The following is a 26,023-nucleotide window of genomic DNA, read 5'->3' on the forward strand; positions in this document are numbered from 1 at the left end:
TTTCTACATACCTGCAATGCTTACAAGTTTGGAAGGGAATTTAGAGAAGTTTTTTATATTCTGATATTATGGATAATAAAGTAAAAAATGTATAGAAGGTTTGAATATTTGTTTACAGGTTCAGGTATGTATGAAATATATACTCCATCTAAAATAAATTGACACCTAATTTCCATCCCAACAAACTGACAGGAAACTTGTTTGTAGTTACTGTCCTCTCCTCTCATAAGCATCTTGAGATTATAAGGAAGCATCTTGAATATTCTATAGAGCCCCTCTGTTTTGTCCATGCTCATGATGATTGGGCCCCTGGTTCAAACCAACAGGATCTTTTAAGTCTCTCAAGTCTAAAAGGCATAGAAGATTCTCTGCAATGTTAAATCATAGAGCTATTTGGTAAGATAGGAGCCCCTGCTTACTCAGGGAGTGTCCCCAAGTTCCCCCTACCACTGGACCCTCTGAGCCTTTGTCATTTCTCTGACATGCACTGGACAAGCTGGACGCTGAACTCTGAGCTCTTCCTTTTCTCTGCAGAAACCTGTTCCCTTGCCCTCTAGCTTTATCACAGACACTCCTCTCTGTCCCTCTTACTCCTAAATGGAGGTTGCTTACTACTTTCTTCCCTCTCCTATAGCTTTAAGTTACAAAGACAGGAGGCAGACATTGCCCTTGCATTTATTAAGGCCCCTGAGGCAAAGACTTCTAAGTGGCTGTGTGCCTGCATGGGAAATGCAAAAGACAGGTAACAAATTAACACCTCAAAAATTATTTTGCCAAGAATGAAAAAAGAAAAACTAAATGGAATATAAATGTGTCATGTTATGAATCAAAAGCATTAGAACTTTGGCTTCTGAAATCAAATCGAATATTTTTTACTGTATCATTTTGTGGATTTTTTTCTCAATCAATTAGTACCTGTTTTTAGAGTAATATATATTATTCTAACTAGTTTTCTTCCTAGTTTGTAACCCAGGGCAAATATGCTGAACAGCTCTCACATTTGGCTATTCACCTGAGATTATCAGTGCAGAATAGTTCAGCACGTCTTCTATTTTGAAGAAAAAATTAAAAATAAATAAACAAGCTAATATTTGACTTACCCTTTAAAATAAGCTGAAGAAATATCTTTGATTTCTGTCACCTTTATAAATAGATTAATTCATTCCTTTATTCAATAATTCTACTGAATAGATACCTCAAACTGGGTGCTGTACAGCAGTGTGGTGAAGAGGGTTCATACCCGCACGTGATGACACTATGAGAAGACTCATTGTGGTTACTTGAAGAATATAGTCTAAACTAAGAATTGAAAATTATTAGGAGTCAACCAGATAAATAGGTTGTTGGATAGGGAAAGGAGGGTTAGTGCTCCAGGCAGAGGACAGAATAAATTGAAGGCCAAGGCAGTTCATGGGTCATCCCAAGAATTCAAAGAAGTCCAATAAAGCAAATCTTCAACAACCATAGAAGCCAAGTAAAGGAATTCAGATTTTTTTCCTAAGGATTTTGGAGAATCATTAAAGGGCTAAAGAATTCTATAAAGAACTTGACAAAACCAGAGAAGAATTTTTAAAAGATAACTCAATGGAGAAGGCAGGGTGGAGAAAGGAGGAGGCTGGTGCTTGGGGGACGTGGGGGTTGGCTTCAGGATGGCCACTCAAGAAGCTATGGCAGCGGTTTAGGTGTGAAAATACTTGTAACCTGGACATTAGGGTTAGACATGTTTAATATAAAGTATTGATGAGACATACAAATGGAGATGCTAAGTAGGCTTTGAATTTCAGAAGGGAAATCTGGACAAGGTCGTCATAAGCTGATAGATCATAATCAAGGGCATAAAGGTGAATCAGGTCACACAGAAAGACAATGTAGGAAGAGAAGAATGCCCGGGGTGGAAAGTGAAGAATGAGCCTACAGGGTAAAAAGAGAGCAGGGCTGGAGGAGAAAGAAGAAAGCCAAGAGAGTTTGGGTTCTAAGAAAGCTAGAGGAGAGACAGTCAAGGAAGGAAGGGGGGAAGGGAGGAAGAAAGGTTAATCCAGCTAGGGTCAAGTCAAAGCAAATAAAGATTCAAATATATCCATCCGATGACGAGGTCTGGGGATAAGAGTTCATAACACTGGATATAGAAAATGCAAGCCAGGCAGCAGCGTGTTGAAGTGTGAGTGTAAGGGGAAGCCATGGGAAGAGAGGGACAAGTGTTGGTTTTGATAACCTAGAAATAAAAGGCCAAAGTGAGAGGTAATAAGCATTTACTTGAGATGCAAAAGAATAGCTGTTCTGGAAACACTGGTGGAAGGAGCAATCAAACAGTGTTCTCATTCGGTAGTGAAGGCAAGGAATATTTATGAGAAAGGAGAGAGGAATAATTATGTAAGTGAAGGAAGGGCTTTCTATGGGTGTCAATAAGCCAAGGAAGGAATGCCTGTAGGTGGAGATGAACTACCATAATGACGCTAGTTCTAAAGGCTGTCTGTAATAATTTTCAGTCAGGTAGTTATGTCTTCTTCCCTGTTAGTTTGCAAGCAGGTGTTTGGAATACAATGCTGTTTTAGGTCCGGGCCAAAGGTGATTTTGCCTAGTCTTAACATTCCAAACTGTTGTGGAGTGAGACATGCAAGGAAGTTCCTCTGGGAGTGGCAGCTCCAACTCCATTTTGAAGCGGTTTTGTTAATACCTATTATTTTTACTGTTTGGAAAGAAAAGTGAGAACAGGAGGGAGATAGTGATAGAAAGAAATGAGGAGTGTCAGTACACTGAGGGTCTTAATGGGGTGCAAGGACAGGTACAGGGGAAATAAGTAAATGAGCAAACCTGAAGGACAGAAGATTGCTTTCTAGTGGTGATTTCTGTGGCGGATTAGTTTTGGGTAATGGCAATGCCAACCCGTGACCATGAGCTGATGACTGAGATAGAGCAAGAAGGCCATTCGGAAAGAACAGTACATTGATGAGCTATCCATGCGGAAAATGAAATCACAAAGTATACTGGTAGGACCGCAGCCGACTGGGCAACTCTATGTTGTGCGCTAAAATGCCTGTTGGATTATGGGGAATTACAGATGAAATTAAAGATGACAGCAGCAGAGATAAGAATAGAGTTTTACAGCCAAATGTGGGTAGCAGCGGATTGTCCCAGGTGTGCAGACAATCACTTTCTGACCAGAGGTAACTGCCCTTAAATAAATTTCCAGCGCTTGAAAGGAAGATCGCCATCTGACACAGAGAGCTGTAACCCAAGTGGCACATCCAGGGGACGGACAGGGTTTTTCTGAGGGTGCAGTGAAGAGAATGAGGTTGTAGGGAATTCTGTTGGTCAGAACGTGGGGGACCCAATGAGCAGCATCACCTGGAGTGGAAGCAGGGGTAATTAGCAGGGGGGGGGACCACAGAGAGACATGATGACAAGGGAGGTTTATCATTTGCTTGAAGAAATGAAAGTTTGGTGGGTTGGCCCTGACAGTTCTTAGCAGCATTTTGAAGCACCCAGACCTCACCAGATCCAACTGCCAGTTGGGAGGCCAGGCACCTGGCTGTGTCCGAGACTACGGAGGTGGGGGGGACATCGATCCACAGCTGTTTCCTTTCTGCGTGGAGTTTATCCAGGAGCCGCTCCCTGCACAAGAGCCTTGGCACCATCTGGCTGGTCGCTTTGGGGGTCAGTGCACCAGATGCGGAGCAGCCTCTCCTAAGCCCTCACCAGTGCCTTTAAATAAAGCTCATCTAGCTTTCTCATTGAGCCCTTTTATTTCACAATGGAATATTCTCAGAAGATGAGATATGGTGCTATTTGGAGAACACATCCTCTTTCTCAGTGTTATTTTGGATTAGAAGAGCTTACATTTTTTGAGGACAAAATGGCAGAGAAATAATTGCCATCTGGCTCTTTGAATGAAAATCTGACAGCATCCAGAACTCTGCCCCAGCCCTCCCTGCGCCACCCCCTCGGAAACCAGGCTCCAGACCACAGCCATCGGGCCTGCTGCTGAGTGCATCCCACACTGCAGGGCTTCGCAACTTCTCATTTGGACTGTTAATTAAAACAGCTTTTACTTAAAAAATACCTGACTGGTTGCTTGAGGAGATATAGAAAATAGATAATTTTATGTATCACTACCTATAGCTATAGATACATACACACATTGTGATTTACAACAAAACTGTTACAAAAAATAGCTGTTTCAAGGAAGTTTTATTAATCTAAGAAATAACCAATGCATTAACAGAGGAAAAAAGTACTTTCAAAACCCTAATTACCCAGTTATTTTAATTGTGCTGAGATTAAGTCTTTTTCCTGTATAAATTAACTGTTTTAAATAACACTAAAAGGATCTCAAGAGTGTGTGCCAGGGGGTGGAGTGAAGGCACAGTCCTCATGTGGTAAGTTTTTGTAGTGGGAATGAGTGTTGAACTTGAGAAACTGATGGAAGTTTCTGGAACCTTGGGGAATGAAGAACTATAAAAACTGAAAGGATAAGCATCCCCAAGCCTTGCAGGCAGTGTAGAACTCTGGTCCAATCTTAAAAGAGTAAGTGGATTTGCTCTCAGAGCACAGAAATGACCTCACAACTGAGTCGGACAAAAAGGAGAAACAAGATCCTGAATTATTCTACTGTTTTCTGATGTACACGTAATAACAAAGCTTCATAGAACTACCTATTTTAAAGAAAAAAAAAAGAATTTTTTAACTAAAAATAAATAAATAGTAAACTAATTGTGATTCTTTAAATAGAAGCAGTAAATCATACAGATAAAATATTTAAAACTTTTTAAAAGAGAAAGATTTACTTAGAATCTTTTTACCACCCAAACACCTTACTTTGATCTATTTCCCTAGTTATGCAATATCCACAAGGACTGGTACTATGTATGTTTTTATGTCTGTTCTCCATGTCCTAATACAGTTTCTAACACATTACAGGTATGTAATACATAATTGTTGAATGAATGGATTGATTTATGAAAACTTTTGACTGGAACAATTTTTGAAACTGGTGTTTTTGTTTTGTTGTTTTATTTCATTTTTTATTAAATATATTAAGGTGACGTTGGTTAATAAAATTACATATGTTTCAAGTGTACAATTCTACGATACATCATCTGTATACTGCATTGTGTACCCACCACCCACAGTCACTTCTCCTTCCATCACTATATACTCGGCCCCTCTACCCTGGACTCCCTAACTTTTCTTCCAATAACCACCATCCTGTTTGACAAAGGAGCCAAAAACATGCAATGGAGAAAAGAAACCCTGTCAATAAATGGCACTGGGAAAATTGGAAAGACACATGCAAAAGAATAAAACTAGACTGCTGTTTGTCCCCATATACAAAAATTAACTCAAAATGAGTCAAAGATCCAAACATAAGACTCAAAACAATAAAGTACATAGATGAAAACATCAGTACTTAACTTATGGACCTTGGTCTTAGAGAGAATTTTATGAATTTTACCTCAAAGGCAAGGGAAGAAAAAGCAAAAAAATAAATGAATGGGACTATGTCAACCTGAAAAGCTTCTGCACAGCAAAAGAAATTGCCAGCAAAACAAAAAGGCAGCCAACTGACTTGGAGAAGCTATTTGCAAACAGCTCTGTGAAGGGGTTAATATCCAAAATATATAAAGACTAGTCTCTTTTTAAATAACGAATTGTAACTCAAGTGTTGGTTATATTACACATAGAACTCACAAAATTGTCATTTGAACATTAATTGGTCAAATTATAAAAATCTAGGTATTATAGCAGCAATAATTAAAATGTTTATTTCAACTCCTTTTTGCATTTCCTTTTATTTCCTCTGTTCTATTCACCACCTATGGGGATAACTTTGCATATGCACTTAATTAAAAACTTCTAGAAGGCAGAGGCTATGGTGACCTATGGTCACCCTTTATGAGTGTTTAAGTTATCATAATTGTGTAAAAATATTGGCATATAAATAATTTTGAAAAAATGAATTCTCCTATTTGTGCATGGTTTTATTGTTTTGGATGCCTTTTCTTTCATCATCATTTAAACCTGGAAAATCAAAATCAGCTTGACAAAAGGATAAAATTAGCTATGAAGAAAAGTTAACACACTTTTGATGCACTTATTCTTGCATAATGCAGTGGCATTGAGCTCAGCCCGTCCTCATGATTCTCTTCCTAACTGCACGGCCAGTGACCTTCTATAATGAGTTTCTCTTCTAAGGATCATTTCCTCTTCTCATTTGAAAATACCGTAGTGTTCTAATGATTATTTTGTTATTTCATGATTTCTGGAAATTGTCATTATTTACCTTCCTTATGACATTTAAAAAAATATTTTTTTTTCATATTGCATTTTTTCTTCTTCATGACAATAATTGTTTCAGAAAAAAAGCATGTGCAAATTATTGAATGTATTGACATCTCCAAAACCTACTCTTTTGACATCCTCAGAATTGATTTTAAATGACCTGAGAAACATCAGCCCCTCTGGGCTGGCACACACCTTGCAAAGATTCACTCTCAAAGAGGCCTGTGCAATACAGGCAGTCTAAGCTGGCAGTGAGTGATAAAGTGAGATACAACAGAGAGCCACGAGCTTAGATCTCTCCAGTGTCTTTACAACTCAGTATCAGTAAGTGCGTAGGTATATGGCGCAGCAACTCTCCTAGAAGTGAAAGTAATTCCTCCACTCACAGGTGCTTAAACTAATTTTGTCAAGAGACTTAATCTCTTCATACTTCCCAGTTATCATTCATGTGGTTCATAGAGAGTGATCTTGTAAGTCTTTGCTTTCTTTCCTAAATTATACCGGAAAGCATTGGGTTCTTTCCATAGGGTTCAGCTTATTTTGTCACAAATTTATTTCTTCCATTTGGCTCTTTATGATGGAATATCATCAGTTATTATATCTGGTTTATTTGGGAAAGAAAATTTGCAATTATAGGTCTAGAGACTTCAGTCTCTTTCATCTATGCTTTGGGATCAGTTTGCTTTCACTAGAGAGAGTAAATTTAATGAGTTCCTCTGAGATTGAGGAATGGAGACAATTTTAATTGGAATGCTATGAATTGTAACTTTTATGAGAAAACTTTTAATTTGTATTTATATTATATAATATCATCTTTAACTCAGTATTGAGATAGAACTATATTTTTTTTATCTGTGTACATTTTGATAACAAAAACGGAGAGTGTAAATCTTTTGATGGCAAATTATGTTACATAACCTTGTACATTTTAATCTCATTTATCTTTGCTTTCTTATTTTTTGTTATATTTTGTATTTTAATCAGTCAGGCAACAAATATATATTGAATCTTGCTGTGCCCTCAATTTACCCCTAAGGAACTTACAGTTTACTTCCACAATTAACCCCCACTTCTTCTAATAGATTGGCTGTAAGAATAAATCAGATAGTTTCCTTTGTGCTTATTGTTATTGCTTTCAAAAATTATTATTGCAAAGTATGCAAACTTCAGATGATATTTGTCAAGCTCAGTCCTTAAACCTGACAGAGAATGTGATGTTTGTGGTGTTTTTGTTCTCAAATGACTATATAAAATAACATTTTTTCATTTCTTCATTTCTTCTCACCCATCTACCTTCCTTTATAATCTGTTAAAAAAGAATTCACTTGTCCCTCACATCATGTAAACTTTTATCATGTGGCATATGCTCTTATAATGCATTTGTTGCTACTCATAATCAAAATGCAATATGAAGATGATTGTTACATAGAAACTATTTTAATGCTGATATCTATATCTATATCTATATCATCTATGTCTATATCTGTATCAACTATATCTATCACTTAATTTAAAAACTAGATCATTTCAGTGTCCCTCTTAGTATTTAACTAAAATAATTTTTCTTGAACTTATTTAGGATCAAAGCCTCTATATTTTTCTCATCACACTGTAAAATGTCATTTCAGTTGTCTTCTAATTATATATGATCTTACTAATAATAGATTATAAATTTATTATTTTATTAATCATACTTTTACTCCTTTATTCACAGGAATAAATCTATTGAAAAGTGTATACTCTACAAAAATCTTGTTTTTTATTTATAACTTTTTTCTATTTTTTTTTTTTTGCTGATTTTATTAAACTTTGCCCTTTTACCAGTGGCCTCTGTATTTTCTTTATATTTCTTTCTACTTTTCTTTGATAGTTCTATCTCAACTTCTCTATATGCTTCAATGAGATATAATACTTTATGATTATCTTGCCTCATTTTTAGAAGTGGTAAAATGTCCAATCTGACACTTTGACAGTTTATGATTTTTACACAAAGGAAGATGCTAACAGATCAAGTCAGATACATTTGACAGTAAAGTTCCATTTATTTTAATCCATAAAAAAAAAGTTGTCACTTTCTGAGGAATGCACTGAATGGGAATTAAACCAAGCACTTCCCGTTAGAAAGAAGTGAGTATATGAGGGGGAGAGAGAAAAGGTAGAAATCCTATAATATGTAAATTACAGATAATTTTTGAACAAGACTTTAAAAATACTTTTTATCATTTCATGACAGAAAAAACATTGTAACTATATCTATGTACAAATTACCAGTTAAGATGAATAAGTTCTGGATATCTAATGTACAGCATAGTGATTATAATTAACAATATTGAATTATATACTTGAAAGCTGCTATGAGAACAGATCTTAAACATCTTTGCCATGAAAAAGCAATCATAATTATGTGAGCTGATGGAGGTGTTAGCTAATACTACAGTGGTATTAATTTCTCATTATATAAGTATCAAATCAACACATTGTACACCTTAAAGTTATACAAGTTATATGTTGATTATACCTTGATAAATTTGGAAAAATCCATTTAAAAAGCTGAATGTTTATTCAGTAAACATTTAAGAAATAAAATTTATTTTAAAAACATTTTAAAACAGATACAAGTCTATTCTGATGCTAAATTTCTTCTTGTTAATTTTGTTAAGATTTCTAAAGCATCTATTTCATTTAAATTTTGCTATTTGTTTTCTGTATGTGTCATCTGTTACATTATCCTTAATTCATCCTTTCTTGATATTTTGTTACATAACACAAAACCCAACAAAGGAAAAATGAAATGATAAAGAATAATGCAGAACCAACAATTTATTACCTTTCCAGTCATGTCTCTTACTGCTCCACCTTGTAGACACCACACCCCAGACATACCAAACCATAGTTGGAATTCTTAGTTACGCTTTATGCTCTCACTTCTCTGTACCATTTCTGTGACAGTCCCTTTCTTCCTGTCTGCCCGATGCCTTCCTTATGTCTGCTGAAAGGTCCCATATCATTGAGACACATCCTCTGTCCTCATAGCAGTAAGTGCATTAATTTCATTTATCATTCATTTCAAAGGTACTTTGGGGGGGCAAACCATGTGATAAGCACTATGCTAATGGTTCCTAACCCAAAGATATTAACACACAGTTCCATTGCTCAATGGTCTTAAAGATTGCTGTACTTGTATTTTAAATCTCAATGATCTGTTTTTACTTTTTTTTTAAACATGATGTCAAAGGCAATAACCGTGATATTCATCATTTAATCCCTAGCCCCTATGTCTCAGAGTAGATGCTTGCTATGTGAATTTGAATAAATAAATACCTTTATCTCCATTGGGTAATTCACCCAAATCCTATCACTTCATTATTTTATATCACTGAAAATATTTATTATGTATGTGCTATGTGGCAGGCACTCTTTTAGGTTCTGAGGAACAGCAAAAAGCTCCTGCTTTCATGGAGCTTACATCCCAATGGGACATAGTCAATTAATAGGTAAAAATGTAAAATTAGAATTGTAAGCAATATGTGGAAAAATGAAGTCAATTTCTCCATATATTGGAAAATATATGGAAAATAAAGAGGTCCTGGAGTGCTAGGCATGCTGGTTTAAGATGAGTTTATTATGAAAAAATCTCTCCAAGAAAATTATATTAAAGAAAAGGCCTGAGGATATAGATTCTTGAGTGTTGCAACAGCTTATCCTCATGAACCCCCAGGAAAAGTGTTAAAACACAGATTCCCCGTGTTATTCTTATGTTTTAATTACTTCTAAGAAAGTTTAATTACCTTAAACTATCTGTCACTAGAATTTTTTTCCTCTAACAAAAATCTGCTTTAGCTCTCAGTATGCCATTTTGTAAGATCTTAATCTATGTAGATAGATTAATTATTTTCCAAAGAGCATGTTTCAAAATTCTCATCTATACAAATACATTCACCTCAATTCTTTCAAGTAGTTTTCCCAGCCCAAGACCATTTAAAATAATATAAATCCCTCACTATACTTCAACTTTGAGCTGAAAACTCACTTTTTCTAGACAGAGTTTCCAAGCTATACAAAGTTCGTCAGTCTGCTATAATATTGAAACTCTTATAGGGTTTATCTTTTAGTTCCTTCACTTCCAGGAATACCATGCCTCCTTTTCACAACTGTTTTATAAGTTTGCCCTGTCTTAGTCCACTTGGGCTGCTATAACCAAATACCATAGACTAGGTGGTGTATAAACAACAAATTTATTTCTCAGTCAGGGAGACTTCAGAGTCCAAGTCCAGGGCACTAGCAGATTAAGTGTCTGATAAAATAGGTCCTGCTTCCTAATTCATAGATAACTGCCTTCTCACTATTTGCTCACAGGGTGGAAGGGTGGGGAGCTTTCTGGAATCTCTTTCATAAGGATACTAATCCCAATCATGAGTTCTCATCCTTCATGGCCTACTCATCCCCCAAAGCCTTCACCTTCAGATGCCCTCACATTGGGAATTAGGATTTAAACATTCAGTCTAGCCCTGGCTGGTGTTGAACTAACCACTGAGCAGTGGTTAGAGCATGGGTCCCTCACACCGAAGGGTCGAGGGTTCAATTCCAGGTCAAGGGCACGTACCTAAGTTCCAGGTTCGATACCTGGCCCTAATCCAGAAGTGTGAGGAGGGCAACCAATCGATGTGTCTCTCTCATATCAATGTTTCTCTCCATGCCCCTCCTCTTTTCCACTGTCTCTGAAAATCAATGGAAAAAATATCCTTGGGTGAGGATTGACAAAAAAACAAACAAAAACATTCAGTCTATAGCACCTTATATATTCTTTTTTTTCTTTTAATATGTTTTTATTGATTTCAGAGAGAAGGAGAGAGAGGGAGAGAGAGAGAGAAACATCAATGATGAGAGAGAATCATTGGATGCCTCCTGCACGCCCCCCACTGGGGATCGAGCTCACAACCCGGGCAAGTGCCCTGACCTAGAACTGTGATCCCCTGGATCATGGACAGATGTGAGCCAAACCAGCTCAGCTCACCCTATATATTCTTAATCAGAGTATATTTCTAGCTTTTTCAGGCCTGAAGTCATACTATATACACTTTTCACTTTCACTATCCAGTGGTACATATATAGATAATCAATATACATTAAAAAAATGAAAATTATGGCAAACTATAAGGCTACCAAATTAGATAGTCATTTTATCTGAGGAATAAATACCAGGTGCACTTTGAAAAAATTATCTTAATCTCCATGTTAAATTCTAGTATATCTTTGGATATACATAATATTAGAGAAAGATGTATAAGACTTAGCAATTTTTTTTCCTTAAAACCTATACATTTAGGTATAGTATTTAAATTTTGATATTTTGATTCTTTAAAATAGCTCATTTTATCTCTCATACTATTTCAAATATAGCAGACTGTGCACTGATTTTTAGATTTAAAGTTAAAGATTAACTTAAATTTATAATTGATAACAGTTTTTTATATTAGAATCATTTATTTATTTATTTAAAATTTATCTTTATTGTTGAGAGTATTACAGGTGTCCCATTTTTCCCCCAAAATGACCCCCTCCACTTCCCTCTCAATCCCTCCCCAAGCCTTCACCCCATTATTGACTGTGTCCATGGATTATGCATATATGCATATAACTTCTTTGGTTAATCTCTTTCCACCCTCCACCCCCCTTCCCTCTTTCCTCTGAAATATGATCGTCTGTTACATGCATCAATGTCTCTGGATCTATTTAGTTGATCAGATTCTTTTGTTCATTAGCTTCTTCTTAAAGAAGACCCTTCAACTTTTCCTATAGTGCTGGTTTGGTGGTGATGAACTCCTTTAGCTTTTTCTTATCTGTGAAGCTCTTTATTTGCCCTTCAATTCTAAATGATAGCTTTGCTGGGTAGAGCAATCTTGGTTATAGTTCCATGTTTTTCATCACTTTGAATATTTCTTACCACTCCCTTCTGGCCTGCAAAGTTTCTCTTGAGAAATCAGCTGACAGTCATATGGGTGCACCCTTGTAGGTAACTAATTGCTTTTCTCTTGCTGCTTTTAACATTCTCTCTTTGTCTTTAACCTTTGGCATTTTAATTATGATGTGTCTTGCTGTGGGCCTCTTTGGGTTCCTCTTGTTTGGGACCCTCTGTGCTTCCTGGTCTTATAAGTCTATTTCTTTCCCCAGGTCGGGGAAGTTTTCTGTAATTATTTTTTCAAATAGGTTTTCAATTTCTTGGTCTCTTCCTTCTCCTAAATGTTGGGTCTCTTGAGGTTGTCCCAGAGGCTCCTTATACTATCTTCATATTTCTGGATTCTTTTTTCTTTTTTGCTCTTCTGGTTGGGTGTTTTTGTTTCCTCATGTTCCAAGTTATCGATTTGATTCTCAGCGTCCTTTACTCTACTGCTGATTTCTTGTAAATTATTCATTTCAGTTTGTGTAGCCTTCATTTCAAATTGGTACTTTATTATGTTATCGATTTTCTCAGTTATTTTCATAATAATATGCTTGAACATCCTTATAAACAAAATTCTGAACTCTGAATCTGTTAGTTTGCTTGGATCTATTTTATTTAGTTCCTCTTCTAGAGATTTCTTCTGTTCTTTCCTTTTTGTCATGCTTTTTGCCTCCACATTTTGGCTGCTTCCAGGTGTTTGTTTCTGTGTATTAGGTAGAGCTGCTATGTCTCCTGGAATTTGTAGAGTGGCTTTGTGTAGTAGGTGTCCTGTAGGGTCCAGTGGCTCAGCCTCCCCAGTCACCTGAGCTGGGCCTTCTAGGTGCTCCCCTGTGTGGGCTGTGTGCACTGTCCTGTTGTAGTTGAGCCTTGGTTGCTGTTGGTGTCCCTGGGAGGAATTGACCCCCAGGCCAATCAGCCGTGAGGACCAGCTGCAACTATAGCCAGAGAGCTGCTGTGCTGGAGACACCCCTATGGAGCAGGATTTACTTCAGTGGGGCTTTGGTGTTCACCAAGTGCGCCCCTTGAGTGTCACTAGTGGATGTGGCAGGGTTGTAATCCAGCATGGCCGAGTCTGACCACCAGGTGCACAGTCTCTGGGGCCTCCCCAGATGTGCAAAGTCAGCCTGTGCCAGTGTCTTGCCCAGGGCCACCCAGCATGATCCACACAGCAAACCGTAGTTGGCGGTTACTTGTGCTGGGCTTGGCGGTGTCCAGGAGAGGCCAAACTATGAGCCAGTGCAGCTGCCGCTAGTGCCAGGCCTGGGGCCACTTATCAAGCTGCATGGGGCCCGCTGCTGCTTGTTTGAGAGGTTTTAGGAAAGTCCTAAGCATGAGGCTCTAGAGGCCCCTTGCACAGAAAAGCCCCTGGAAATGGCCTGGACGAGCCTGCAGGTGGGGAGGGGCGGGGCCTCCGGGAATCACAGGGCAGGGCCAGAGGTGCGAGTCAGGTGCTGGGATTCAAACATGGCGCCTGCCTGCCGGCTGTGTGCGGGGAGGACTCGCCAAAGGAGCCATGGCCTCTGCCAGCCCTTCTGCCTGGGAGGAAGCCGCCCCTCCAGCTCTCGCCCGGATCTCAGGCAGGTTAGTTCCTCCCCGAGTGTCCCGGGTCCTTTCCGGCTGCCGCCCGGCGCTGGGCTCAGAGGGAGCGTCCGAGTGAGTCCGCGCCGGGCCCTTAAGAGGAGCTGCTGGGGCTCCCGCAGCCTCCGCCACCCTCAGAAACAGTCCCAGCTGGTTTCACAGCCCGGAGTTGTGGGGATGTCTCTTCCCAGCCTGGAGCCCTGGGCTGGGGGCCTGCTGTGGGGCTGGGACCCCTCACTCCTCTGGGAAACCTCCACTGCCGAGATTCCCTCCTGGGTTTAAACCGTGGCACCAGGTGTGGGCCCGTGGCCTGGTCTCCAATCCAGTCCTGATCCCCCGCGTCTCCGCCCCTCCTCCCGGTCTCGATGCTCCTTCAGTTCCCTGGTTGTGGGGCTTCTGTGCAGCCAGATCTCAGGAGGCTCTGAGTGATGGTGGTTCTGGATTTTAGTTGTAATTTTGATGTGGTTGAGAGAGGCAGCGGGTGCAGCTGTTACCTACGCCACCTTCTTGTTTCCTCTCTATATTAGAATTTTTTAAATGTTAAAATTAGTCTGTGAACTAACAATCCCTCTAAAGAACTTAGAATAATATAATTTTGTCAACATACACATTTTGTTTATTTGTTTGGATTTCTTTGCTCTTTTTGTTTATTTATTTTTACAAAAGAAATGTCAACTAACATGACATTTTATAAAGCCCGAAGTTTTGCATGCTAAAACTTAAGAGGAGTTGGTAGAATTTGCAGTTAAAAACTGCAGGCTTTGTACATAAGAACATAAATTTTAAAACCTATTCCCACAACTGCAATGAAGAAATTTTATAGTCTGCCATCATTGGTGACTCACAAGTTTTGTTTTATAACTTTTGAGAATCATTCATTTGAAAGGCCTTGTCTCAAGAGATTTATCAATCTGAAGACTAAATTGTACAAAGAAAATGCATTTCCCTTTGATTGACAGATGTTTTAATGGATAGATAGCTTTAAAATTTTATTTTTGTACCCTTAAATGTAGCTGAATCTGAAAGTTCAGCAATAAACCTATCTCTACAAAAATTATTGAAATGAAGCCTGATGTTTGCATTCATTTCACTTAGGACACATGCACCTAAAAATAAAAATTTATTCCAGAGAGTAAACACTACTATGCATTATGATTTTTTTTTATTAAATAGGATATGGAGTGGTCTATCAATCCAGCTCATACCAGAGAATATATACTGTCTCTAGCTAATTTGGCCACTCAAGGGAGAGAAATATAGGTCTTTAAAAGTTTTCTAGACTTATCTGGTGGGGCGGAGCTCAGCCATTGAGCATTTACCTAGGATCCAGGCGAGGTTTGATTCCCGGTCAGGGCACATGCCTTCGTTGTGGGTTTGATCCCCAGCTGGGGGCGTGCAGGAGGCAGCCGGTCAATGACTCTCTCACGACTGATGTTTCTGTCTCTCTCCCCCTCTCCTTTCCTCTCTCTGAAATCAAAAAAGATACATTAAAAGTTTCCCACTTTTGATGGCTAGTTCTGATCACAGAAATGTCAGCCCCTCTTTTGTTTACTTACATGTAACATGGGTTGAGCAATGTTTATTTCATAGTGTTGAACAAAAAATGTATATAAAATGATTTAACATGGTATTTTGTACATAGTGGATGCTCAAAAATTAGGTATTATACAAATGAAATTTCTCACAGACTTATTTAACATTTCCCATAAGGCAGGTGTACTGGCGACAACTTCCCTCAATATTTGCTTGTCTGAGGAAGTCTTTATTTCTTCTTTACTTTTGAAAGATAATTACATAGGGTACAGAATTATATGTTGGTGCGTTTTTTTTCCTCTCAACTATTTATTTCGGTTCATTTCCCTCTTGCTTGCCTGTTTTCTGAGGAGAGTCTGTTGTAATTCTTATCTTTGTTACTCTGTAGGTTGGATGTTTTTTCCTTTGACTTCTTTCAGGATTTTTTTGTCTTTGATTTTTTTTTTTTTTTTTTTTTTTTTTAATAATTTGAAAATGTCATGCCTAGGTATAGGTTTGTTGTTGTTGTTTGGCATTTACCCTGTTTGGTGTTCTTTAAACTTCTTGGATATGTAGGTTGGTATCTGACATTAATTTGGGTAAATTTTCAGTCGTTGTTTCCAGCTCAGGCTCTGATGGTGGTCCAGCAGACCAGGCCCTGGTTAATTAGTTTCTCCTGAGGATGGACCTTTTTAAGACAAAGACTGTGCTCTGACCTGTTTCAAAATGACTCCTTTTCTCCTTCTCTTACTGGAAGTACAAGAGTGTTCTTCTTCAGTATTTGCTCTCAGAACCTGGTTGAGCTTCTGGAGATAAATCTCACAAAATTATTGGAGCCCCTATCACTTGGTACCCCTCCTTGGAGTGTTTAACTCTCAGGCATGTCTGCATGGAGCCTCCACGACTTGTCAATGTCAGTTCAGGTTTTTCTCTCCTGGCACTGACTCCCAAGCCGTTTCCACTCCCGAGGCCCTGCTCCTTTTTTCTCCTGTTTGTCCCTCTAATTTGGCGGGCAGCAGTTTGCCCTGAGTTCTTTCCTCTCTTGTGGATCCAACAAGAGTTCATTTTTCAGTCTGTTTGGCTTTTTACTTATTGTTAGGATGCATGCATAACTGGGAAGTAGACATCTGAAATTAGTTTTCAATGAAATAAACTTAGAAAATGTTTACAACATATGTACTTAACAAAGCTTTAGTAAGTAGTTTTTCTAATAAATTGGTTTTTAAAAACACTGAGCAGTCATTTTGCAGTATAAGAAATACAAATGATAAATGTATATGAAGTTATTAATTTCATTAGTAATCAAAAAAAGCAAATTAAAGTATGAATAATATATATTTCACCAGCCAATTTCAAAATATTATCCAATGCTTCTGAGGATATGTGAAAACTATCAAACTTACTCTAAAGATATTCTAGCAATTCTGTTTGTAGGAATTATCCTCCCCCCTCCAAAAGTACATAACTAGGAATATCTAAACAAATATGTTCATTTCAACATTGTTTATAAAAGAAAAAAGTAAAAATAACTTCAAAGTATATTTTCAGTGGAATGGTATAAATTGGGATACAATGAAATAATATCAATCATTAGAAGTAAATGAAAAGATAGCTTTTTATACAATATGTTGGATAAAATCTATTTATAAAGCTGTATGTATATTAGAATCAGAATGCAAATGTTAGGAAATGTACACTGAAAATCTATCATGAGTATATTTCTTTTTCCTAAATAAAGTAATATAATATGGTATAATAAAATCATAGTGCTAGAGCCTTCTGTGGAGCATACTGACAGGTGACCAAAGAAATATACACTTTCAAATTGTCTTATCTGTGTTAGAAAATGGAATGGTTTTTATACAGATGGTAATCCCATTTTCTTTTGTCCTACTAGGGAAAGGTGAACATGGGAAACCTTACCCCCTCACTGAAGAAGACCATGATGACTCAGCTTACAGGGAAAATGGTTTCAATATTTTTGTCAGCAACAATATTGCTCTAGAGAGGTCTCTGCCTGATATTCGCCATGCTAAGTGAGTATCAGCCTGCCCATGTGTGGAGTGGTTTACTTTTGCTTATCTATTTAGTTGTATTATGTTTAATATGTCACTAAAATGTTTGCCCTAATAATTTTATTAAAAAGTTTACATTTCATAATCTTAAATATATTTTATTTAAGTTGGAATAACTTGTAAAATTCCAAAAGAATAATTAGCGACTCTCTAAAACTTAAAACATGTTTTTGTTATTGAGTTGACTATATTATTTCCATTTAAAGTGAATTTTTTTAACATAATACCCATACCGTTACATTTGATTACATAGATTATGAAGTAGACATTTTTTCTGGTGATTAGTACTGTCAGAATGTGTGTATATATATATTCTGACAGTACTTTCTATCAACTTCATTCTCACACCAGCCGCATTCAGTGCCATTATAGGCACATCTTCTACGAAGACTGCCTAAAATAAATGTATCCATAATTCAAAGGTAATGGTAGTTGCTCAATTTTCTGTCACTTTATGAATCGCTTATGGCTTGTCAATTGACAGTGAGTTCAGTTTTTATTGAGTTAAATCTAAATATTATAGTGTAAATGGAAACAACAATAATGTTACATGTAGTTACCTGAAATCCCTCTACTCTCTGCCCATACCTATCTACTCCTAATATTGCTTAATGTACTCTTTTTTCTTAATCTGTTATCGTTTTCTTGATAGCATATATAATGCCAAAAGTATGCCATGAACATAGAATGTGATCAGAATTTGAAGTTATGTACTTATACATATTTGAGAAATCTATCTAAGTATATGTTTAATTCTCCCCCACCTTACCCTTCCTTTGGCAACACTGTCACGAGAGAAAGAAAATTAGAGAAAATAAAATAAGGGCAACTAATAAAAGTAGGACTAGGAATCTAAATTAAACCAGTAAGGTATAGTAAATAAACTCTTAATTTTGTGCAAGAATGATTAACATTTGGAAAACATTATGATTTGGGGAACCATTTTTAGTTGCCCTACTGTGCCTCTATAAATTCGTTTTAAAATATAAAAGAATTACTGATTTCCTCTCTCAGGTTTTATGTGAACTTGCATTTCCCACTATAGTTAAGCAGAGGGTTAATATGAAGAACAAATCAGTTTTTCCTAAACTGAATGCTTTATGTATGGGTGTGGGCCTTCCAGCTAGCCAAATTATTCCCAGGCTACCTGAAATTATCTACAGTAATTCCCACTGACCGAGAACATTTCTAGTTATGAGAAATTTTAATACCTAATTGTGCACCATCAAAGATGCATTAAATTGCATTGTTGGCATAATAAATATGCTCAGAGAATAATTTCCATACACCTCCTCTCCCACCCCCACACTTCCAATCTTCGAATGTGTATTCAAGTGGAAAGAATTGCAGATGGAGACAGTGCAGAAAATCACTGAAGTCAAAAGATGGTTGATATTCCCATTCTCCTCAGAGACTGTATTTTTAGTATAACTACCACCTTTTGAGAAAAGATGTTCTTAGGCAATAATGGAAAGTGAAATTTAAAAATGGAAAGAAAAAGACTTTAAAATTTTTAATAGAGTCCCCGAGTTTATAGTATCAGAGGGCATTACTCTAGATGTTAGGGAATAAAAAATTGGCTAAAATATGTTCTGTGACTATACCGAGGGTGTTGGAACTGGATGGCAACAAGCATTAAGCGTGTGATGCCAGAATGATAGTTCAACCTGGTTAGTCCAGTTTCTGACTCTCAGTGATGCAGGGAGATCCGACATTGCTGGGCAACACCAGGACAGCTGTGTAACATAAGGCACGGAGGCAGAGGTAGGTAGATGCCTGATCTCCGCAGGCAAGCAGATTCCAAAGCGAGAAACGACACACTCTTCCATTGTGTGTCTCCTTTTCTCCTGGAAAGAATGTCTGAGAGATGCGAGAGGCTAGGAGTGTTCATCTAGTGGATGCTCGCCTACATGGGAACGTCGTCAAAAGGAAAGGAGTCTCCTCCCTAGATGACTAGAGGTGAATAGTGCATAAGATCTACTTTGTATCTCAGGAGAAAAGGCAGTTTCTCAACACATACAGACTTTCGAGTAAATTTTTTAAAAATTTCAGTGCTTTATAATCTAAACATTTCTACCTTCTGTAGATTATGTTAAATAATAATCCTAAAATTGTTGACTTCCATGACTTGCACTATAGTGCTGAACAAGCTCATCTGTCTTTTTGAATTTTTATTTACCCACTGCAAAATGGGGATACCCACTTTCTTCATGTTTAACTTCATGTGTTGGAGATTATTAAAGTTGAAACCAGACTTACCAGATCAGTTACAGCATATGTTCGGTTATTTCTTTTCCTTCTGTTGATAATCCTTCTGATTTCCTTTCTTTTCCAATTATAGCATGAGGATATAAAATGTAAGGAGATAAACTAAACTTTAATTCTAAATTTCAAATTGTAAAAACAATTACATTTTTGAGTCAGTTTTGACTTTGAGGAAAATAATTGTGTCCAAATTATTTTAACTATGAATTAGTAACTATGTTTAGAATGATATATTTTAAATTTTTAAGAAATACAAAAGTGTTTGTTATTTAACTGTTTTGACTCTTGTCTATTGAATTCTAGGGCACAGCCACAGATATCTATAAATGTAACCACCCCAAAATGTGCTTTTTCCCCTCTATTCTGAAAACTCCACAGAACTTTGGGAGGCACTAGCTTCCTGTCATGTTTTTATTCTGATTTACGTATGAAGTTGATGAAGTATCTTCTTTCACCAAGTTTACAAGTGAATTTTGAAGGAAATTAAGTTAAAATGACTGTCACACTCCAGTCAGGTGTGAATGCCCCCACAGAGGGAAATGGGAACCACTTCCTTTCAATCAAATGCTCTTCCAGCCTAGGGTATGTCTAAATATGACTAAAAAAAAGAAAAACAGTTACATCATAAGCCACAGATTGGGGGAGGGATCAACAGGAACACAGATAGGAAATAATCTTTCAAAACTGTTGTTCCAGTGAGTACCCTTCAATTGCTTTTACGAGTTAGCTTATGCAAAGTAGTATAAACATCGGGTACATTAGATCTTTCCTTGCCAATTCTGTCTTTAAAATGTAGTGCCAACATGTGTCTCGAATGCATGCACTTCCCTTATGCTCAGCTATAGCCACTGTCATCTCTTCATCCGAATTTTACAATAACCTCGGAATTGGACCTCACACACCCCCTCTTACATTCCGCAGAGTAACTGAGCATTAAGCACTAAGGCAGATCATTATTATTCCCCCATCGAAAACACTTAAAAGACTCCTTGTTGCCCTAAACATAACAGTTCAGAAAACACCAGCACTGGCCTCCGTACACAGACCCCTGCCTGTCCGGGCGACCCTCCCTGTGCTCAGGTGCTCGCGCTGCATGGCCCCAGGAACACACAGCTGCACGGACGCCACACGCTCGTTTGTTCCTTAGTACAGACATCAAATATCCTATTTCACTGAAGTGTCAATCATACTGCCGTATGAAATATTAATTTACAAATAAGTCTCTATGTCCTAGATGATCAAATAAATAGTGATTACCAACCCCTGACACACACTCACACTCAAACACACATATACTCCAAGGTCCAAACTAATTTTTCAGGCCTGTCAAAGCAAAATAAATTACCAGTTACCCCTGCTTTATCAAACCCAACTGACATGGCACGCTTAGAGCAGCGAAACAGTGTGACTAAAGCCAGCCATTGGAAACTGAATATGCTGACATTAAAACAATTATGTGAATTGGTGCTTGGAAATGACTTATACAGATAGGCTCTATAGTATGCTTGTCACTAGCCAGATGCCAAGTTGACATTTTATTCTGCTGCTATTGAGAGTGGGGCCAAGAGAACTTTAGATGAAGCGCAATGGTTTTGCAAGAAATCATACAATGAGGAAAAATTAAAATAAAATAAGGAAAATTTTCCCCTTTCTGAACTTGAGTGGTTCCCTTGAGAAGATTAAAAAAAAATGGTGTTTTTTTTTTTTTTTTTGGTTCACTAACTATAATATACTTAGCTATGCTGATCACCTTGTTTAGGTAATCTTTTTAAAACAGACTTCATAGAATTCAACTACAGTGGCTGTTTGCACTGACTACAATGAATAGGGATCCTCTTGCCAACCAGTGGTGAACAAGCAGAAGAATTAAAAAAAAAAGTATTTGTTGTTTTAGCCCTTGGGGTTTGGCATTGGTTATGAGTAAAACATAACATCTTGACTGATATACTTAATATAAGTAGATATGAAAAAACTCAGTAAAACAAAAAATAGAGCCATACATTAGATAAGTTTAATCCTTAGATAAGCCTAAGGATTAAAATATGCAAATACTTTCAACCAAACATTCTACTCAAATCTTGCAATCTAAGAATTTGGACTTTTAAATTATGGGTTTTGACATTGTATTTAAAACTAAACTTCAGCCTTAGACATTGAGAAAGAATAGGTTAGGTGATGGTAGGAAGAACATGAAAGTCTTAAGGACCTCAGTGCAAGTTTACCTAAAGGTCCACAGTCTCATGTGGGCATTATGGCATGAACAATAAAATATCTCTTTTAGAGAAAAAATATAGCACGAATAAGTCTGCTATTTATTTTATATATCTGTAATTAAAATTTATTTTGGCCTATTATTGTTAAAAGAACCACTTATTTTTGTGTGAAACCAATGACATTATAAAGACAAATTAACTGGGAAAGAAAGGACAGTTACATATGTTTAAAATAAAAAATGCTGCTAAACTAAATATATTTTAAATCTCTTAATTTATTAAATGCCAGTAGAGAATGTCAGAAAATGTGTATACATTGTTTTGGGAAAACAGAAGACTGAAAAATTTTCTATTGAAGTTTATTTTCATTATTGTGAATGGTTTAGAAGAATGTTTACAGACTAATTTGTGGGTTTTTGTCAGCTTTTATAATGCCCTCGTGATTTGTCATTTCTCTCAAGTAACTTTTTTAAGAATGTAAACTATTTCTTTTGTCTCTCTGGTTCATTTACAATTTGAAGAAGCTTTTTTTTTTTTTTATCCATTTAGATAAATTGTTGCTTAACAAAGAGATGTCCCCATCTCTGAACCATTCCTGAACTCTAAGTTAATTTTATGCAAATGCTTAGTTTAAAATAATACTGCAATATGAAATGCAATAATTACAGGCATTTTCATTCATATTTCTGTAAACTTAATGTAACAAATGTTTTGATGTGTCTCTATTTTCTCTTTGTAATCGCTACATATCTGTAACCATAAACATATACTATAAATTGTTTTTCATTTTACTTATTTCTTCAACAGAGTTCCATGTAGTTACATTGTCTTCATATTTAACAAATTTTCATTCTCAACCTGACTTGAGATTAAACCTAAAATACACGGTTTGCAGGTTCTTAATAAAGCCCTGGCTGAACATCAATATTTCTAGCAGTGCTGATATGCAGTCATCTGGACCACAACTTCAGGACGCCAGTGGCTGAGTTTGAGAGTAAATTCAACATCCTTTGGAGCAGGTTAAGTGCTAGAGTGAAAAAATATAATTCAATCAGATTCAACACCGACACTATGAGGTTGGTTTTCCTTAGAGTAAAAATCAGATCAACACCCTCATTTTTTGCCAGAACTATTACAATTGCTATTCTGCTTATAGTCTCTGCTGCCTTCCATGCACCATCTGCCCTGCTGCCAGGGGAATATGTAAACGTGGTCCTGTCTTCCTCATCATTGACAATGAGATACTTCACGTCGACTACAGGCTAAGGTCCAAATTCCTTCGAGTGGCTTTCAAGATCCCACAGGATCTGTTTTCACCATGCAGACTCATCTATCAAGACTTCCCTAATCCTTCCAGACGATGTTAGTCGTACCCCCTTTGGGCTCTCATTGCCTCCCTGCTGCCTCTTACGTCCCCTGTCTCATTTGAGTTGGTCATTTTATGTATCTGTCCACTGGTCAGTGAATCCCCAGGGAAGAAACTCTAGTTTATTCTTTATCATGTCCTAAGTGTCTCTGACTTCCCCCCATGCAGTTCCTATCTCTCCTAGTTCCCTACCTCCTTCCATAGGTAAAATAATCACAAAACAACAACATAATCACAACAAAAATTATGATAGTATTTATTAAACCCTCGTTATTATCATATGTAATGCTGTACTAAGTGCTTTGCATGGATTATCTGACTTAATTCTTGTTAACATTATGAAAAGCTAATTTTTCCCCTCACAGCCTTATAGAAGTTAAATCACTTGCCCATGGTCACACAGGTAGTAAGTGGCAAAGCCATTATTTGAACTTGGATAGTTTGATGTATAAAGTATGATTTTGTAATATTTGAGAAATAATTATCACTACAAGATATTAGTGAGTTTTCAATGTGGTCTAATTGGGAAAAAAAACACACAACACAAATTACAGACATTTATGTAAAGGAGGTAACCCTGCTACGAATAGTCTACTAATTAGGATAAGTCCATTTTTATATGTATACTCTATAATGAAGTCCTAATAGTTGTATTTCATAGGCATAGAAAGACCGAAAAGAGCATCAAAGATAATTAAAAGGTTAAAAGGAAGAATAAAATGAATGTGTGACAATTTAAAACATTAAAAAACATTTAAAAATATCTCCAGGTCTGACACACTGCAAGCTTCATAACTCAACACAAGTAATAATCTTTCTTAATCAATTTTGACCATCACTTTCTACTCAAGAGAGTGTTCTTGCCAAGTGAAGTGTAATCGAAGTGAAGTGTCTGAGATCAGGTGCCCCTAGGAGCAGACCCTGAGATAAAAAATTGACTGCAATAGTTTTGAGGAGGAATCACACACAGCACCTGAGGAGGCAGAATGAAGAAATAAGACAGGAAGGGAAAGGGGCCAATAAAGGTGCATTGTCAGGATGCTGATCCCTGTTGAGCAACTGAGGCTCAACCTTGCTGGGAAACCACAGTGTTATCCCACCGTAGGGCTAATTCTCCAACTATTCTGGACTTGAGTGAATGAATAGTAGAAGGGATACTTTCACATCTCATGTGTGGTAATAATTTAAGTTTACACTGATGGAAACTATTGAAAACATTTTTTATGAGGGAAAGTCTTTTTGCATATGATTACCTAGCATCCTTGTTTCCTGAATGGATAGTTATAGCTGTTAACCACCACATGAAAGTCATAAGCCTACTGATGGCTTATAGCATATTAGTTTAATGCAGTTCTCTTTTAATTAATAATAAGTGATATGTACAATGCCTTATCTTAATGTTTTAAGAAGCATTGCCTCCTTGAGAATATCAGTTACATTCCCAGAGCATTATCAGGTACGATGCTTTGCAGAAGTTGGTGCAGTGATCCTGATATTGATACAGGAAAGCATAAAGACCCATTATCTTGGGCCGTTCAGTTTGTTGAGAAGAACGGGAGGCTCCACATAATTATGACAATTGTGCTGAATTTATCGTTATTCCAGATTTGTGCATTATACGTGAAACCATCCATCTCACTGCACTCCCTTGGAAGTAACTAACATCTGTTTCATACATTGCATTTTTATTTTTACCATTTTATGTTATGCCAAACTGAACTTCAGGCTTTTTTCTAGAGTTTAATGCCCATTTCATTGTATCATTTTTGATGGCTTTTCCTACTCTTTTTATTGTATATGAAAACATCAAAATATTTCGTTTGATAAATACTGTTACAAATAAATTCTGAAAGTAAATAATCCATAAGGGACAGGATAAAAATTAAATGTTTATATTTGTCTATTTAAATTATTTGGCTAAAATACTTAATTTCATTTCATCTTCTAAGCTAGTTAAGTCTTTTTGCTTTAATTACATTATATCATATTATTCCAAGCTGTAAGGCAATATCTCTCATTTTAGATCCACAGCAAGATTTAATATATTCTATTGAGATCATAGTACAATGAGGTATTGAAAAGACTGAGTGAAAAAAAATTTTAAGTAATGTTTTGAATATCCCGTTACATTTCTATACATCTTGGTAGAATCAGTGAATACTTTAATATCGTGCTATAATTTGCTTTCTCACCAAGACTAAGTTGTATAGCCAGTGTCCTGGCAAAAGGTGAAGCATTAGATGTTCCTGCATTGAAATAGGAACTCTTTCTAGATTTCCACTCTCTTTTTTGTTTTCAGGTTATCTATATCAGGAAAATCACAGAATTTGATAAATGATTGAAATATTATCCTATTTTAATTTTGAAGTAATTCAAAGATTTCACAAACTTAAATTAATTCATCTCCCTCAATAAAGTTCCGATGACTATGCTCAGGGGGATCCTTTGCGGCTGAGATATCCCTCTGGACTCTCAGCTGCCTCCCGTGGGAGGGGGCCAGCCCTTTGTGTTTCCACCCTTCTGTCTAGTCTTCATGTGGCTTCTTCTGTAAACTCTTGGTCATAAGACTTCTGTTCAGTTAGTCTTCACTTGGTTATTCAGGTTGATTGATCTGTGTTTCAGTTGTAATTCCACTTTGGTCCTGGGAGGAGGTGAGCGTAACTTCCACCTACTCTGCCGCTACCTTGGATCTCCTCTCTTGCTTTGCATCTTAATGCAATCTAATTATGTGGTTGTATCAGCATATGGTAATTGAAGATGAAATCTTCATCTATGTCACTTTAAAACTGTGCTT

General features: G+C 36.9%; 1 protein-coding gene across 2 annotated transcripts in view; it reads left to right on the plus strand.

Annotated features, from left to right (window-relative positions):
- Positions 1–26,023, plus strand: part of GALNTL6 (polypeptide N-acetylgalactosaminyltransferase like 6) — a 755,171-nt gene that overhangs the window by 283,640 nt on the left and 445,508 nt on the right. For both annotated transcript variants that reach the window (XM_016200291.2, XM_087816550.1), the window contains one exon: positions 17,208–17,346. In XM_016200291.2, the coding sequence (XP_016055777.1) occupies positions 17,208–17,346 (139 nt within the window). The remainder of the gene's footprint in view (positions 1–17,207; positions 17,347–26,023) is intronic.

Source organism: Miniopterus natalensis, chromosome 4, assembly GCF_054644295.1.
Source record: "Miniopterus natalensis isolate mMinNat1 chromosome 4, mMinNat1.hap1, whole genome shotgun sequence".
Lineage (NCBI taxonomy): Eukaryota > Metazoa > Chordata > Mammalia > Chiroptera > Miniopteridae > Miniopterus > Miniopterus natalensis.